Source organism: Chiroxiphia lanceolata, chromosome 10, assembly GCF_009829145.1.
Source record: "Chiroxiphia lanceolata isolate bChiLan1 chromosome 10, bChiLan1.pri, whole genome shotgun sequence".
NCBI classification, from domain to species: domain Eukaryota; kingdom Metazoa; phylum Chordata; class Aves; order Passeriformes; family Pipridae; genus Chiroxiphia; species Chiroxiphia lanceolata.
This window is the reverse complement of record NC_045646.1, coordinates 12,310,553-12,328,917: the sequence shown is the minus strand read 5'-3', so window position 1 is coordinate 12,328,917 and position 18,365 is coordinate 12,310,553. Positions and strand designations below refer to the sequence as shown.

General features: G+C 42.9%; 1 protein-coding gene across 1 annotated transcript in view; it reads left to right on the top strand.

The window, feature by feature from the left end:
* The first annotated feature begins 418 nt into the window (after nucleotides 1–418).
* The window catches only part of MB21D2 (Mab-21 domain containing 2), a 60,261-nt gene continuing 42,314 nt past the window's right edge, over nucleotides 419–18,365 (top strand). The window contains exon 1 of the mRNA XM_032698345.1: nucleotides 419–645. Coding sequence (XP_032554236.1) covers nucleotides 435–645 — 211 coding nt within the window. The 5' untranslated portion in view covers nucleotides 419–434. The remainder of the gene's footprint in view (nucleotides 646–18,365) is intronic.

Here is an 18,365-nt window from a genome sequence, read left to right as displayed (position 1 = left end):
ACTTGCACGACAAGGCTTTCGCTGAAGTTTAAAATTAAATCTAAATTAAAAAAAAAAAAAAAAAAAGAATTCTATCCCGAGCCAGCGTTCTGGCTCCAGCCTCAGCACCCGCCCGCCGTGACGCCGGCAGCGGAGCAACCCCCCCGCGGCCGCGGCCCCGCAGCAGCAGCAGCAGCAGCAGCAGCCCCCGCTCCGCTCCCCCCGGGCGGGCGGCTCCGCGGTGCCGCGGGAGGGGGCTCAGCCCGCGCGGCCGCTTGTTGATATCGCTCCAGGCCCCGCTCCGCCCGCGGCCGCCCCGCGCCCGGGCTCGCCGCCGCTCGCCTCCTTCCATTGCAACATTGCAAACCCCTCCTTTCTTTTTTTTTTTTTCTTTCCCCTCCTCTCCCTTTCTTTCCCTTTTTTTTTTTTTTTTTTTTTTTTTTTTTTTTTTTTGCATGAAGATGGCGGCGCCTCTCGCCAGCAAGGCAGGGTCCGCCGGCACCACCAGCAAGCCTCCCTTCCCGGAGCTGGATTTCCGATCGGGAGCCAGGGTGGAGGAATTGAATAAACTCATCCAGGAATTCACCAAGCACGATCAGAGGGAGTACGACGACCAGCGAGCCCTGGAGATTCACACGGCGAAGGACTTCATCTTCTCCATGCTGGGTAGGGCAGGGACCGAGCGGGGCGGGGATGGGGCGATGCCGGCCGGGAACCCCCGGGCAGGGCTCCCGGCAGTGCGGCACCGGCGGACCCTTTCCCCGCCGTGAGCGCGCCGGGCTGGGGGGCTCTCCGGTCACAGGGCGGGTCTTATCCCCAGGAAACTATTTTTTCCTGTTCTATCCAACTAGCCTTTAGCAGCGATGTATTTATAACCACAGAGGAAAGGCTGGGTTGCAGAGCTGACCGGTGCCCGAGAAACACGCAGAGCCAGCAGGGCTGGAGGCGAGGCGAGCCGGGCTCATTATTGTTTTTCTCCCCAACTATCAAGGCTGTAGTAAACCCGAATATTGTTTCCGGACCGCATACTTTGGTTATTAGACCGGCTGATGCTTGAACAGGAGCATCCTCTGAACCGCCTTTCTTGCTTAGGTTGCAAAACTCGCTGCGAGTAGAATAAGTCAGATTGTGGCGGGGGAGTCCTCATCTGCGTGAAACTTTGAATCGCGGGCAGGGATCCTTACACTAGGGTGAAACATGCGTTGACCCTTGCAGAAATCACCTGGGCTCTGGCATGACTAAGGCTTCTTAAGAGTAACAGTGGAATGACTAACAGCTCTGATTCTCTAGATGGTCAGTTTCTGATAAATATTTATCTTGAATTGACTAAGAAATCACTCACACGAGAGCCTTCAGTACACAAAATGATGCTCTTTTACGTGCAGATTAGACCTTGAAATCAGTCATCCAAGTTTGAATCATTATCACAAACATTATCTGAAATATTTTTGCATGTAAAAAACCAACATGTGTAAACAGCTGCTGTGGCCAGTGAATGGTTCTTTGTGGCCCAGAGGTGCACATACACCCTTAAAGCTTATTTGACACAAACCAAGTGTATGGTCTACATGTCCACTGTGAATAACCTACATCAGTTTTGTCATCCAGAAACACAGAGCTCTCCTATTGCAATAATTATTATTTTCTGTATCAAAGGATAGTCACTATAATAGACCACTTCCTCTATAGCCATGAACATACCTACACTCAGTAATGAGAATCTGTGTGTCCAGCTGGCTATCTTGTAAGGTACCTGGATAAGTATAATTGCCTGCTGTATGGGATTTGCACAATTTTATATGTGTACTGCTTTTTCACCAAGGGCTGGACAGGATATAGCAGACTAAATTTAGCTTGAGAACAAGGACAACAAGTTGAAAAGTCAGTAGCATGTATATTTATAGTTGCTGTTATAAATATTTTTCCCTTCCCAGTTAAAAGAAAAATAAATGATGTGGTGAAGCTGTGGCTGCATCAAAGCCTGTAGGATTTTGTTATTGAAAACCTGATCCAGTGGAAGTCATCCGCTATTATGATCTGATACATTTTTCAGTCAGGGCTTTAAATAACTGGCTGAGGAAGCATGGCTGGCTGGGATGAAGCAGAGTGGAGAGAAAACAGCCATAGCAGCAGTTTGGGGTGTGTGGCTAGCAAGTAGAGACAGCTTTGTATGATCCTGTTTAAGCATTAATAGTCTTTGCAGGTTACAGGGACCACAGCATTTCTTTCTGCCTCATGCCAAAGAAGGCAATAGAAGACAGAAGAATGAACTGGAGCATGCCTCATGTTTCTGCAAATGCACTCTAATGCCTTGCTGTTCATGAAACAGGGAGCCTTAGGCTGTTTAGATACAACATAAATTAATGTGGTTGTCTTTGTTAATATAATGACTGGGAGATGAGCCTTCTTCAATTTTAAATGTATAGGCTAAACCTGTGGTTTAAACAAAGGCTATATGTCTGTCTAAGTTATGCATGGTAATTTTCAATAAGTCTTGTTTCTCAATAAAAGAAGAGACTTAATGACCAAGCCCAGGACAGAAATGGAGATGGGGTGTCTGATTTGTCTGCATTAGACCCAGAAGTTGTGTTTGTGGATCAGATCCTTCTTAACTAGAGAAGCTCTTAAATCTAAAAGGATTTAACTTATTAATAAATAGTTCTTTCCCCTGTGCCTCATCCCTCCCATACATACTGCTCTTATCTTATCGGACGATAACAGGAAAATTAAACGTACCTTTTCTGATTTAATTACGTTGGTGTGTAATTGGTGGATGAATGATAGGTGAGGAGGCCTTGTGCAGAATCTCAGATGTTTGTACTCTGCATGACTTGCCCTCTAGGTCAGATCTTTGCTTTCTATTTGTATTAACTCTTTTTCGTCTGTGTTGTCTTGCCCTGGCTGTTAGCAGCTGAATTTAGGAAGATCTAAAGAGCTGTGCTACGAGAAAATTAGGGAGAGGTACTGCTTGTTGTGCCTTTGTCCAAAATCTTGTGCGCCAACCAATAGAACAGGACTGCAAATGAGCTACCTCTCTGGTGGGGGAAGTGAGTATTTTCTTAATGTGGGCAGTTCCTGGGCATTCACAGTCCCATTTACAGTCACCAAGACCATATGGTCTTGCCAACACCCTACGCTGAAACAACAGGTGTCTTTTGTTGCCTTTGCTGGGTAACTGTCTGTATTCACACTGAGCTGTGCCTGATAAATACTTGTCTCTTTGACTCAGGTATAACTGAGCTTCAGAGGAGGGGAATTAATCAAGAAAATGAGTGGACAAAAGACAGTCTTGTTTTCTGGGCAGTGGACTGGCTGAGAGACCAAGGCTCTTCTTTTTTTTTTTTTTTTTTTTTGTGCTTAAAGAGTGATAAAGGAGCATTTCTATAAAGTAAAGATATTACAGTCAATGATATTTTGATTTTTAAAGCACTTGCTACTATTGTGATGAGAGGTGCATAGCAGTCATATTAAAAACCTTTTAGGGGTACCTAACCTAGAGAGTATTGTTTCTGCAGTACAAGTACTTTCAGAAAACTTCTTTAATAAACACTACCTCTCTCTTTCTGTTCAGCACCTAAGTAAAAAATGCTTTAATGCATAGATATGCTATGCTTAAAAAAATTCATGTATTATGCTCTTGGGAACTATAACACTGCATATTAAAAAACTCCTTAAAATTTCTAGTGCTATTGCTGCCTTAAACCAGCTCATGTTATTAGGGATACTGACCCTAGCATTTTGCTTATTAACAAGAGAAAAGAGCAAGGAGATATGAATAAGTACAGACTATACAGAGCTATTTCCTCCACTTCAGGTACACATCAGTGTTCAGTCATCTAGAGCAGTTCTCAAGCTCTTCAAGTTGGTATTTTGTTTCCTTTTCCTATCAGGAAAGTTCTCTTTAGAGTCAGAAGAGGGATGCTTAGGACATTTCATGCCATTCTCCTTCCTCTCATTGCCCTTTCTCCCCCGGGTCAGGGAAAGGACTGGTTTAAACCAGTGCTAAAGTGGCCTTTTATTATTTCAACGCCTCTAGTGTATCTTTTCCTCACTTCCCTGGTTACATCTCATTTCTGCGGGAACCGCCCACCAGGACAGGACGCACTTTGAGAATCTGCAGCCAGCTGCAACTTAGAGCTGTTGACAAGACCTCTAGAGAGCTTGTCTCAGCACCTGATACAGGAGAGGTGGTGAGCTTATTCTGAGAGCATTTCCTATTTCTCTGATGTCTGCCCGGTACTGTGTTGGCTGTGCTAGCAAGTGTCTGTGATAGAGGCAAGTCTCAGAGTGGAGGCAGAGCTGGCATCAGCAAATTATTTCTGCTGCCAATACCAGCTTCCCAAATGGAGTGAGTTACCCTGCTGAGCCCCTGCATCTGTAGCAAGGCTTCCAGCTGTTTCTTGGACTGATGGACCCCTAAAATGCGTGCAGTTGAGGTTCAGATTGCTGTGCTGAGAACACAGGTGTCCTGACAATAGCTTGCTTTTATCAGCAGCTTCTACAAGAGAAGAATTTTACAGTCCTCCCCTGTACCCGAGGGCTGTGTAGCAGAACAACATTGACAGTGTGACTGTTGTGTGGCATTTTTTCTCCCTTTCCCTACCTGTCATAACTTGCTGATGAAACCTATTGTAGATTAGATTTCAGGCATTGTTGGAAGTGTTGCCTGTTTGTCTATGATACATCACGGAAATTCTCTGGTTTCTGTTGCAGTGTCGAGCTGATGAAATAGCAACAGGGTTGGAGTGATCTCTCTAGGGTTAAGTCTTTTATGTGTGTTCGCCTTCTCTCAAGAGAGGCCAATCATGATAGGAGCACACTGTACTCTGAGGCCTATGTTAATAAAGGCTCCCTGCTGGCATTCCCTGTGCTGCTGAATGCATAATGCACAGCTGTTAAAAACAACCTTACTGTATTGCAGATTTCATTTCTGGCTTCGCTTGTGTCTCCTCTCCCTGCAGACCACATGTTTCCGTATTTGAATTTGAGGCTGTGGGTGTTTCTTGGTGTTTTGTTTAGTGTTTTTTTGTTTGGTTGGTTGGTTTTTGTTTTTTATTATTATTTTATTGTTTTGTTTTTTTCTTACCGGACGGTGTGCTAGACTGGTAAAGTAACCCTAGCAAGGCATTGTTAGCCAGAAATCAACCAATTTCATCTCACTGGGAATTCTGTCTGTGTAACTAGTTAAAAAGGTTCGGTACCCTCCTCTGTCCCTTTGTTTAAAGGGATTGCTGGTTCATCTATGTGTCAGTGAAAATAGCTTGAAAATCTTTGTCTCAATTTGTTTTGAGATGCTGGTATTTCACTTGCTCAACTACTGTTTTGAAACATTAGTCTGTGATGCAAAGTATTTAGTGTAATAGCTAGGAACATGTCCTAAGGGCACAAATTCTCATGGCAGGCTTGTCAGACTGCCCACCGCCTGTTCCTTCCCTCTGTGGAAATATTTGTAAAAGATTTGGGTGAATACTTGCCAAGCCTAATTATGCAATTATGTCTTAAGGACAATTTTATAATTATAGTGGAGGATGGTAACCAGGATACAAGAGTTGTTGGGGTTTTGACTTCTTTTTTCCCCACATGACTTTGAATGAATGCTAAAATACTTGGAGCAATTCTACTCAGAAAACCAGTCGTTCAACTTTCATTTAGGCAGCTGGGTACTTTTATAGATGAAGCTTAATTAAAGACAACTCCAACATTGTTCAGGAAGGCTGGAGGACATGTTTTATTATAGCTTTGGTAATCTCCAGGACAGATGTGTACTCAGAGACCCAGAGTAGCCCACAGGCAGTGTCCAGTCTAGAGGAGACTCAGATGTAAAAGTCTTGCTTGGACTTCGCAAAGGGAATCTCCAAGCTGTGCAGTTTTTTGGGGCAGTGGGGATTGTCTGTCATAATTTTTATTTGACAAATGCCAGGTTTCTGCTTTGTCTATCTCCTGTACAGCTGTCACTTTTGCATCTTTTCTTGGGCCTTGACATGCACACTTTTGCATCTAGGGGCACCTTTAGGTGCATGTCCCAGTCCTTTTGCTGCAAAAATGGTTTTCCTAGGCACACCTCTGAAACCTTCTTCTGCCCAGGTCAGCCCCTGTTTGTACTCTGCAAGATTGGTTAGGTGAGAAAGTGCCAGGAAGAAATGTGGTTAAGGCCAAGAAATTAGCTGTCACCTCCAGTCAAGGGGTCTTCAGTTGCAAGGGCTGCTTCAGCATGACAGTGTGAGCAGTGATTGAGGTGACAAATTGTAACTCCAAGCATGTCTGTGTGACACCCTGTGGTGCAGCTGCAGGTAGAGGCTCTGCCATAGACCTCTCAACGCTCTCTGAGTTTAAGAAAAATGAACCACCATGGAGTCCATTTACCTTTTTCTGTGTGTATGAAACTCACTTGAGAAGCAAGAGCTGCAGCTCATTTGCTATGAAAAGAGAAGCTTAAGAGTTGAATGCATTATGAAGGGTGACATACCTTCTGAGCCAGGTTTTTCCTTAGCAACAGTGGGGATGGGTTAAGTTCCATGTCCTAAAAGAAAGCCATTAATTCTGCCCGTTGGTAGCTTGACCTGCTATCCTGTGAACAAGGAGAAAATTCCTTGAGAGTGACAGTCTGTTCATGTGTACAACATACTGTATTACCTTTAGTCTGTCTTTAATTTGCCTATCTTTGGTGTATGAAAAAAGCAGTACAGTAGGTGGGGTTCTGGGGGAGCAAAGAAGGGTATCTGCCCTGTTGTTTTCCCTTGGAAAAGCAGAGGACCTATTATGAGAGCTAAAGCAGAAGGAAGCTTTGGATGTTGTATTCAGAGAACGTCCTTTATTGAGAAAAGAGCAGTGTGCCTGCGTGGGAGAAAGGGTGAGAGAGCTGAAAAATGACCTTTAGATGGATGTCTCAAGTTATTTGCCCAAGTCTTGTCCTGATCACTTGTAGTGTGATGTGAGTTTGGGAGCTGAACTGTGGCTTTATTGGAACTTACGACCTCAACGGCTCCTAATCTTAACTATGGATTTTATATCCAGTGAAGGTTTATGACTTCTGTTAGCACAAACTTCTCTTGCTGTCTGACTAACAAAAATATGGGGGTTGGCTTCACTCCCCTTGCCAATGCAGCCGGAAGGCAGCTTATGAGACATTCAAAATAAATCTTTCAGCAGCAGCTGATGTTGCAATTGACAGATGCTGCTATGGATTTTGCTCTGTTTCATTAAGAGAACTCCACTGTTTGCTTTCATTTCTATTGTTGTGTTGCATTCCCTTTTACTGTAAATAGCAATTGTCCTGGACTGAGTGGATTAATCTGTGCCTTAGTACTTCAGCCAACTTGACAGGTCCCTGAATCATGTACTTCTGAATTAGATAAACTTTCTGCAGCTCTTTCGAAGCAGTGTTTCAGTGTCTCTCTGGTTTTAAGGGAATCAGTGTGTGCTGTAGAATTCAGTTTGAAGAAGATAAATTCCCTGCTCCCCAACATATTGACTTTTGAGCTTTTAATAAACACTTGATGCTAAGTTACAACAGTCCTGTTAATGCGTTGCATTTCAACTGTCAGACCGCATGATTTTAACCTAATTTAAAGCATTTAATTAGAAGATCGTTAATGCATTTTGTTACAAGCAGGTTGGTGTCAAAAGTCCAATTTGCATACTGTTGAGTGGGGTGATTAGTTACTGTAAGGCTCATAATATCCATGTCTTTGAAACAGCAGTGGTAGCTACTGCCATCCACTCGTGTTTAGGGCTGTGGGCAGACATTTGCACAGCACTGGATGGCTCCAGCTTGTAGAACAGGAGGTGGGTGGCAACCTAAGAAAATTACTCTATAGGTGAAACACTGAGTCAGGACACCCTAGACCACTGTTCTGTTCTGAACCGCCCCCAAATTTACACAGACCTGTGCAAGTTTCTGAATATAATTCTATGTAGTAGGGTGTTGGTACTACCAGAAGCCTTCCTCATCTCCTGTGTTTCAGCAGTCTGTGGAAGGTGGGATGGTACTGGAATAGTGGAACATTGTGGTGCTGAGGTTCTTCATGATAGGATGGTTTAATCATGCAACCCTCTGAGACTGAAGATGGAAAGGGAAGTCTGGTCTTGTGAGTCTTGCTACAAAAAGCATTTAAATAGTGAAGGCAACTAGTTGCTCTGTCATTTGGTGTTGATCTGGTGGCTTTGAGATCAAGTACAATTCGGCCTCTGTGAGAGAGATTACAACCTGACCCAGTTCTAGCAAGTAATCTTATTTTATACTGAAAGGATCCCAAAGAAAAATTGGGACAAATTAGTTTAAGAATACATCCTGTCCACAGTGTTCATACTGATGTAATTTGTCAGAGTCAGGCAATGCCAATCAGGAGAAGGCAGCAGTTTGGGACAGAAAGCAAGAGTAAAATACAAGACAGCCAAAGCTAGAAATCCTGCCAGGATAGCCATAAGGAATTGGCAGAGAATTTATTTTTTTTTTTTTTGGGTCCAATGACATTTCTAAAGTAATGATTTAGAAGAAAAGTAGAGGTTTATGTGTGGGATGTCATTGGTGTGCCTAGATCTTCTCTACTGTGGCTTGCAGTCAGACCATGCAGAATTTCTTCCACCCACTGATGGAGTGAAAATTCATAAATGATTTGGTCCAGAACTGCTGAGCAGCTAGAAAACACTTGCCATTGCATCTGGACATAACAAAGTCAGTTCTTACTTTACTGCATCGTGTCTTAGGCCATATGCTTATTTTGTTCTAAAAAATCTTAACTCTCCTGTTCCTGTTGTAGGATCTTTTGACGCTGCTCCACAACTCTGTCAAAGAAGGATGTTTTTATTCAGTGTTGCATATTTGACCTGATTTAGAAAATCAAGTGCTGAGGTTGTGAGGAAGGAGTTGTATTAAAGAGCTATCAAAAATGCTAAGACAAACATTGCAATTAGCTTCAGCACTTTTCCCTTCAGCACTTCTACTCTTTGCATTTTAATAGATCTCTCGAAGAGCTAGAGATGCTTTGGGTGACTCCTCTTGGAAATGAATCCTGTGCTAATAGCTCTGGCTGTGTCTGACCCACAGGCACATGCTTGGAGATATTTCATGTTTGTTTTGTACCTCACTAATTAATGTATAACTTATTGGTAGAACAGCAGGAAAACTGCATTTGCTGACACTTCATGATATAATGATTTAATCCTTTGTGACACATTCCTGCTGAGTGTCAAAGCTGATAACTCTAATCTCTGTCCCTAGCTCAGTGTGACAGGAACCTGTTCTAGAGGGCATTTTGCAGGATCTTGCAAGCTCTTGTAGGCACTTTGTGACCAATTCATGTAAACGTTTTCTGTACATCGTTACTCTTGAATGTGATTACAGGATTGCCTGGTGCACTGAGGAATCTGGGGCTGAGTGCAAACAAAGAGCTAACTGACTGCATCCAAATAAAGTACAGCTTGTCCCGTGAGGAGGGGGGAAATACCCTTGTCTTCTAAATACACATCCTGCTTTGCCAGCATTCGGAGTGGTGTGGTTATATTGATTCAAAGGTGCCTAAACCCACTGCTCTTTGTTCTATGTGATTCTGAAGCCTGGGTTTGGATGCAGATCTGTAGGCAGAGATAGCTGTGCAACTACTCTGCAGTAGTTGGTTCCTGTGATACAACCGGCAGAGCTTGCTTCTAGTCCAGCATGGACTGTGAATTTTTTAGAAAAAAAAAAGTGCAGCTCTGCAAACGGAGAAGGGAATGTCACTGTAACAACACTTCAGAGGCTCTGTTGCCTTCTATCTCTGAAATTTGCTTGTTGAAAGTTGCATACAGTGTGCTGAATGGCAGATCAGGTATTGATATTGGCCCCTTGATATAAGGCCCTTAAAGATCGAGCTGCTGAAATGTCTGTATTTCATAGACAGTAGGACAACCATGTGCTAAGCAATCAGCAACTTGAGGAAAATAAGGGGAATGCAAGTCTCTCTGCCAGCGCAGCATGTCTCTTGACAAGCTGAATTAAATGCCTGTGTTTTTCTTCCAATGTGCAAGCTGTAATGCACATCTAAGTGCATTATGGAGATAAAGGAGCTATTACAATTTCATTTAGCATCTATCAGAGACTTGGTGTTATCTACTAAATTGTCTGTAAAAGCTTGATCCTGAACCACATTTTTCCCAATATCCTGTGGATTTGCTGAATGTGTAAAGTATGCAGTTGAAACAGCAATGTTATAGTGAAAAGAACTCCGTTGACAAAGGCTTGAAAGATCAAAGAATGACTGTGTCTGTACAGTTATTTTAATTGTCTTGAGGAGAGGTTCATATGTGCTATATAAGCACTTAGTAAAACTATTTGCACATTATCAAAGCTGCAGAGTTAAGTTACAGGTTAGTCGGGAAAACTGAAGTTAAAAAAATTATTTTTATTTTCTTAAACCCAAGTTCTGGTTCTGAACTTGGGCATTCCTGAGTTACTTCAAAAACTAGACAATCCCTCTCGCTCCTTCACCCAAGCCACATACAGGCGATTTAGAATCATCTTTTTATCTGGGCTGCTTCTTAACAGTGCAGCTAAAGAAATCAGTGTATAAAAATCTGCTGTTATGCTGAGACCAGTCTTGTAAGACATTGCTTGTGTATATGAATCACTCTACTGTGTTGTGTACGTCACTGTATTCTCTACTTTTTTTTACTAAACCTTTCTCTACCTTAAAACGTGTATCTGCCTTTATTTTATTTTATTTTATGTCTTACTTTTCCCCAAACAGTTAATTTACGTGGGAAATATCTGCTGTTCAAGGGTGGTGATGACAGTGCTTTTGAGCGTAGAGAGTGCTGTTGAGAAGTGCTACAACGTGGGTGTGGAGGTGGAGGTCTCATCCCCTCCCAGTAGAGCTGTTCCAGTGTGACAGGCTTCACTGGGCCAAAGCCAGCCAGCACTGTTCAGCAAGGACTGTAGGAGTTGTGTGGAAGAGATTTCTGTCTGAGGAAGACAGGAGTGAGGGAGACAACTGAACAAAATCTTCAGACCCACAGCATGCTGATAGACCTCCTGTTGTTCTTAATTCGTGTCTGTAAATGGCACTGGTTTCCGCTGTTGTGCACCAAGACAATAATAAATAACAATCCTTAGCATTTATATACCACTTCACAATTTTCAGAGTGTTCAGCACGCATTAACTAATTCAGCTGAGATGTACATACTCTGTGAGCAAAGCTACTCTTCTTGCTGCCCAGGGGAACCTTTCATTACAGCTGGGACAAGGCTTTTCTTTTTCCCCATAACTGGAGCTCTTGGCAGGAATGTTCTATATAGGGACTGTGTCTTTCTTCCTGAAGGTTTTAAGCCTTTACATGTACCCCTGTTTTCATAGGAATTGGACTACTCTGAAGTCATATCTGATACTATTAACAAAATTATGCAGGAGACTTGCCTGTATGTTCTGTGCTGCAAATATGCAGACACACAGTTAATAGATTTGTGGTTTCAGAAGCCATTGAGTTAGCAAAGATGTGGCTACATTAAGTGCATCCTTCTGTGCTTGCATAAGGCCTTCAGGGAACACCATCTCAGTGAACCTCAAGGCTCAGGAGGAGAATAAGCATCTGTCAGGTTTGACCATGTTAGATCATCACACCATGTGCTTAAGAGAATTGAGGATGCTTAATGTCTCTGGTCCACTAGATCCAGCACCTGCTAGGCCACCAACTGTTATTTGGGGCAGGACAAAGCTCAACAGAGGCGTATTGCCAGGTAAGAGGTGTTTTGAGGGCAATTAAAGACATTATGCCCTATTGTTCGTAATCCTAAACTCTGGACATGTTGTTTGGGATTCCAAACATGCACTGACATGAATCTAATCTGTCCGGCATTTGATTCACTTTTTGCCTTGGCATTTTGTGTATGTGTATAGAGCTGGTGAGGAGTTTGATCCATTACTGTCTGTGTCTTTGATCTGGGTAGAGTTGGTTCCACATTTTGTTTGGAAGAATAGCACCTTTTTAGCATTCCTTTAGGGTGCCTAGAAGTTAAGCATCTTATTTAATCAGGTCATATAACATAGGATTACTGATTTACCTTAGAAATAATTATTTTGTAGTCTTTGTAAACTGATGCCTGGTACTTCAGAACGGCTTTGCAGTTATAACCCTTTTTCTAATCCATGAGGTTTAGTTCTAACTAAGTGGTCGCACTTCTGGATTGCCTCTTTGTCCAACTGTTTGGTAACTTTCTGGTTTAGAAGTGGTGCCTGCAGGTCTGACCTCAAACTGATTCTGCAAGAACAGCATAGATTATAATTTTCCTATAAATGATTGTATGAACAGGAACACCATTAGCCTCTTAGTGACCTAATTATGCGGGGAGGTAGCAGAACATTTTGAGATCAAAACTCTCATCTTGCTACAGCTCTCCCTTCAGCTAACAGTGTATGGGAGAAAAACAGCATGTTTCTTGCAGGTGATGATTTCTCTTTCAGTGGCTTTGATATCTTCATTTTGTGTTTGAAGGTAATGTGCAGATTGCTGGGTGGTGTCACTCAAAGTGACTGACTGAGCTGCTGTAGTATGTGAAGATGTCTCCAAGACAACTAATTTGCTGGTCAAACAGCACATTGGCTTCTTCTATAAGACATTCTAAGGGAGGTGGTGAGCTGAAGGAGCAAGATATTTTAACAGTTTATTATTAGCACTGTAGCTGGCAAGTGCAGCTCAGAGTCTAAGGCTGAGAATGTTCCTATTAAACACTTGAAATGAATAACTTAAAAAAAAAATTTGTTATTTAACTAGCAAACTGATTCATCAGAGACCTTCTACAAAATAATTGGAATTAAATCCCTACCTTCAGGTTTTTTTCTCCAGTTTTTATATGTGGCATTTAGGGACCTTCTTTCACTCTCATATTTTGTTGTTCTGTGTCCAGACTTCCCTGCTACCTTTCAGCTCTGCTTTTTTAGTGTTAGTGGGCCATATTTTTTCTAAAATATACCCAAAAATCAAATGTTTGTTGCCATTTCTCTTCTGCTCTAAAACTTAGAAAGGTTTAGTGACTCTGCTCTGTTCTGTAGTTAGGATAATAAAAGCTTGAAGCATCAGATTTTTTTCTCCCTCTTTTCTCCCTCCTTCCAGTCCTCTTTGTCTCCAGAGGAGCAGTGTTACTGAACAGGTGTAGAGCACTTAGAAATATTTTTGTTCTGCATTTCAAATTTGTAACTTTTCTTCATGCTCATCCTGTTTCAAGGTACTCGGTCCAAACCAAAATCAAATATGCCCAGATTTTTTTCAGCCTTCCCTGCAAGGAATGGCTGTTCTCCCTAGCTGAACAAACCCCACCTTTGTCTTCGCTTTGGAATTAGAAACAAGCAGGCTTGTTGATTCCTGCTGCATTAACACTCTCCTCCTCCCTCACGCTGATGTAGTGGTTATCAGGGGGGTAGGGTGGAAGCTGCTTGCTGCTGTTTTCATGAGACCTCCCAGGAGGCTGCTGCAGTGTGGATCTCCGGCCCCAGAGACTTACAGCACGTCCTCAGGCTGTAAGGAGTGGAGGAACACAGGCAAAAACTGCTTTGTGCAGTAGTGGGTAGCAAGAGGACACCAAGGGTGCTACACTGAGAACGCTTGAAGATCTTCAAATGAAAGTCCAGGAGAGACAAGGGGCTGTATCAATGCCCTGAGCTCTGCCTTTTGGCACAAACTGAACCTGAACTCTCAGCTAATAACTCCTAAGCTGCCTTCTCTGAGCACGCCTGCATGCACTGGGGAATTTTAGGAATGTGGACTTCAGCACAGTGTTGCTGCTGCTCACCCTCTGATCAACTAAGAGCCTTAGAATCTGACATGGGGTTGCTATTGCCACGATAAAGCCCCATTGTGGTTGTTTGCAGCATTATTTAACTGAAGATTTATTTTCCTGGGTAAGGTTCCGTTTAGAACAGCAGGAGTCAGCATCAAAGAACTGGAGAGAGGCCTCTTCCCTTTCCCTGACACAGCACAGGGACACACATCTCTCTCCCTTTACCATCCCCTCTCCCAATCCCTTTGTTTTTAAGGCATTACAACTTTAGTGACCAGAATAGTGAAGAGACTGTAGTTAGTGTTGTATTGCTCCAAATTACAGGGGCAATTGATCTAAGGAGGTAAGAGGAGAAAGCCTGTGGGTGGATGGAGCTGGTATCACTGATGCAAACTTCTCTCTTTTGATGTCCCCTCCATGCTGAAGCAATCCCATCTTTAGCCTCCAGCTACTTAAATTGTTCCAGTTGGAGGATGTGGGAGGTCTGCTGTTGCCCCATATGGGAGGAAGATAGGAAGCTGGTCATACAGGCCCTGCCACCTGCTTGGCTTTGTCCACAGCTCTGTGAAGTGTGTGTCTTTGCTGTGTTTGTGTCTCGCACAACAAGGCAGCTTGAGTCTGTGGATTTGGTTTTTGGCAGATATGGTAACTGGGAGGTGAAGGAGTACCCTCCTTGGTCAATCCTTGGCTCTGATTCTGGTGAATAGTTGAAAGTCCTCCTATTTGCTTTGAAAAGCAGCAAAGGAGACAAAGGAAGGCAAAGCAATTTGTGTCCTCAGCATGGCAGAACAACCTTGTGACCAGCATCTCTGAAAGATCCCAACAGTGCATCTTGGAGTCTCATCCATACTCAGTTAGCACAGAGTTCCTGCACGTGCAGGCATTCAGTGCCACACTTGATAACTAGGCAGTGGTTTAAGTTGAGAGGCTAAGTATAAGAAACAACCTGGACCCAAATGAGAACCCAGTGTGATTCTAGAGGAAAATACTAGGTTATTTTTGGGGTTGTTGCTATTCTTCTGTGCTCCAAGGAAGATAATGCTCCAGTTTTGCACTATGGTTCAGCGTTGTTCTGCTTCATTCCTCATTTCTTGGTCCCATCTATTTTAACAAGCAGATATTGGTTACTTGAGTACCTCCTTTCGTGACCCTGTGTCTTCTCATCTAGGTGCTGGACAAGGCTGTGGTTTGAGGCAATCCAGGGCTTCTGTTCTCTATAAAATACACTTAAAATTGTTCCTGGTCATCTTGCAGCAAATCTATTTCTGCCCTGCTTACGGCCTGGCTTGCAAGCTGCAAGTGTCTGGATAGGATTTATTATGCTCTGACCATAAAATTTTAAACTGCTTTTAATGGTAGATGTTAAATCACTGCTGCCCCAATTCCAAGCTCTATGCAGAATTTCTGAATTCCTAGGAAGGCATTTTCCCTGGCAGCAACCTTTGGTTTCTGAGAAGGACAACAGCAAGTTCACAGGATGATGAAACACTAGTTTGGTGAGGGACCTGTGTGCTGGCCAACATCCAGGCATCTGTCTGGCTGCAGAGAGCAGAGCCAGGCAGACCTGGTACAGCAGTGATGTGACCGAGAGATGTTTGTATCGGTGTCTGGGTGCAGACAGTCTGCTGGGACACAGTGACTGAGTGTCTCTGCCCTTGGCTTTATTCCTCCCTGACTGAAGTATCTTTGACACCGAAAGAAAACTGAAATTCAGTGTTTCAGCACAGAGCTGCTTACAACGAGCTATTTTATTTTTGTGCATGTCTAATAAATACTGAACTGCTCAGTGTTGTTACTCAATGTGGCTTTGTCCCTTGCTGCTGGAAGCCTCTGTGTAGATTTCTCTTGAGACTGGCAAAATGTGGCCATGAAGTCCTGCAACTCTGTACAATGCTGGCTGCTTCCTCTGGTATGGCATGAGATGCACACTGTTCTAGCTGAGACTTGTCACCTTTGCCTAGAGAGTACTAGAAGGACTAAAACAGAATTTAATGTTTCTCAAATCAATTAATAGTCTTAAAGTCCTTTTCATCAACATGCAAAGACAGCTGTGGCAGGTGGGCAGGAGATGACTTCCTTGCCAAGGAGAGGGAGATACCTTCTCTGCTGCATATGTTTGCAGGGGAGGCAGAGAGCCACCCAGGGCTTCCCACTCTCAGGCCTGTGCATTTTGCACAGCTCCATCTTCCTCACACTAACCTAGCGTGGGGCTTTCCATTTCATCAACTGAGTACTATTTAGTGTTTTGCTGTAACTCAAGGCTGGACATCATAAAAAATAGTAATCCAAGACTAGGCTGGTTGGAATTGTTTGACATCAGCATATCAAAAAAGGCTGTGAAAAATTAGAGTATGCTGTGACAGAGTTTTCCAGAGCTTGTGTTTTATGAAAGCAGGATAAGTCCAGTCCTTAATATGGTGTTTTAAACCACTATTCATAGCAGTGCCTGCAGTTATGGCAACTAGAAGCAATCTTTTTGACCAGAGTAGCCAGAAATGTAACACTATCTTGTGTTTGATAATTTTCATCTTCTGGAAGATCTGTGCTCTCTAACTCTGGGGATATTCCACTTCCCTTATGGTGGGAGAGGCAGGCTATCATCAGTAGGGACTGGTGATCCTGGAGCAGAGGTTTAAGCAAAACCACTCTCAGCAAGAATGCTTTCCACAAGTGGTTCTGCCTCTCTCAAGTTAAAAGGAGACTGACTTTTTCTCTGCTTATTCTCACACCTGTAAAGGTTGAGGAGACCATTTTAACAGCGCTGCCGTATGGCCTCTTCCCATATTAGAAAGGAAGGCGCTGAATATGGACATCCCAGTGTGCATGCGTCTGTCTGCCTGGACCTGTCCCATCAATTAAACAGGAGTTGACGTCATATTTGAAGGTCAACTGTTTTATAACCTAATATTACCATTTTTTTTTTCCTCTGGGTTTATTATCTCTCTCCAACCTGCAGCTCGGCACCATCTGGTGCAGGCACACAAGGGAGAAAGATTAGAGAAAGTAAAGCAGCTTTGTTCGCTTCCCCCATTGCTTCCGATGTACAGAGGAGTCGGCAGTCTCTTGCAATATTGAATTTTAAGTGGTGGGAAGGACTGGATCCTGTTAGCTGTCTAAGTGAGGGAGAAATAGTCTGTGCTTGCCAGTGATCTGTCAGGAAGTTTCTCAGGATTCCTAAGGGACTTATTGTGGCCACAAAGTGCACTTTGCTGCATTTTATTTTGTAGTTAAATAGTCTTGGTTTTTTATGATCTGTTTTTCCCAGCACCCGTATTTTCCTTACCTGTAAATTGCCAGAAGCACTCCTAAATAAGGTACATGTGCAGTACCAACCCAGACTACAGCCTGCTTTGGAGGTGAAATTCTATGAATGCTTGGAAGTGTATTTACAGCTGACAGAGCCACCAGGCTGTCACTCCACAAGCATGTTCTGCCGCAGAGAGATAGCTTCTCTTCCCTGGTGGCATCTGTTTGCACAGACCAAGGAGGTACATATTTGCTTGTCCAGCCACTGTGAAAACGCACCAGTTGTTTCAGTTTCATAGGCAGGGTTGGGTTTGCCCTCAAGCTTCACCCTCTCTCTGATCCTCCCTCCTCCTTTTTCTCCATCCCTCTGGAGGTGTGATCGCTTTCTGTCCAAATTACATGATTGTTTTCTGCAAAAGCAAAGCTCTTTTCTTTCTAATAATACAATGATAATAATTCAGGAATGCTAATCTCCTAGGCCGGCAGGATTACTTGCAAACTAGTATCTTGTTGCTTTGCTTCAGTGTTGTAAATTTCGCATTCCACTATTTTGAAACAAAATGTCTTTAGCCATAAACAACTATTGTATTTGGCTATTGGGAAGGGATGGCTAATTAATGTGCAGTAGTTTGACATGGACATACAAGTTTAGTTAGGAAAACATTTGTCTGACTGTGATTCATGGTATATACATAGCACTGTATCATAAGGCATACAACATGTACAGAGACTTATTCGTCCCCCTTTGCTGCTGTGTAGCCTTCTTCTAAACTGTGATTTTTGTCAGGTCAAGGACACTTTGTACAAATTCCTAATTCCTGGAGAGAAGGTAAACTTGGGGCTTTTGGGAATGTTTACTTTTAGTTTTAGTCTTTTAAGAAAAAATAAAATTAGTTTCTAGCCATTATATACAAAATCTTGAACTAACAACAGTAGACATTCAAAAGAGGAACATTTATTTGGAAACATGGAGGGAGCACTGGGGTTTCCAGTGCTTTAGATTTAGCTCCCATTTGTAACAGAATGTGTATGTCTCCTTTTACACATGTTCTGATGCAGTTCTTTCCACTGTAGTCTTTGAGGTTGGAATTGGACTTTTTCTTCTCCTAAATCATTGTAATGTATGGTGCTTCATCAATATTTGATTCATCTTTTCCTGTCCCCAGCATCTTGATTTATACATGGTTCTCCCTGGGGAAGATTCATAGTAAATGGAGCAATGGTTCTTGCATTTCTTGACAGGTTGTAGGTTTGTAAAGTGTTCTTTTCCAACTACTGAGACAAACTTAAGTCTCTGCATATATTAGTAAAGAGTTGAGAAGACAGATGCACACAACAGAGGGCCTGACCAAGTCACCACAGTCTTCTTAATGTGGATCTTCGTCACCTTGAA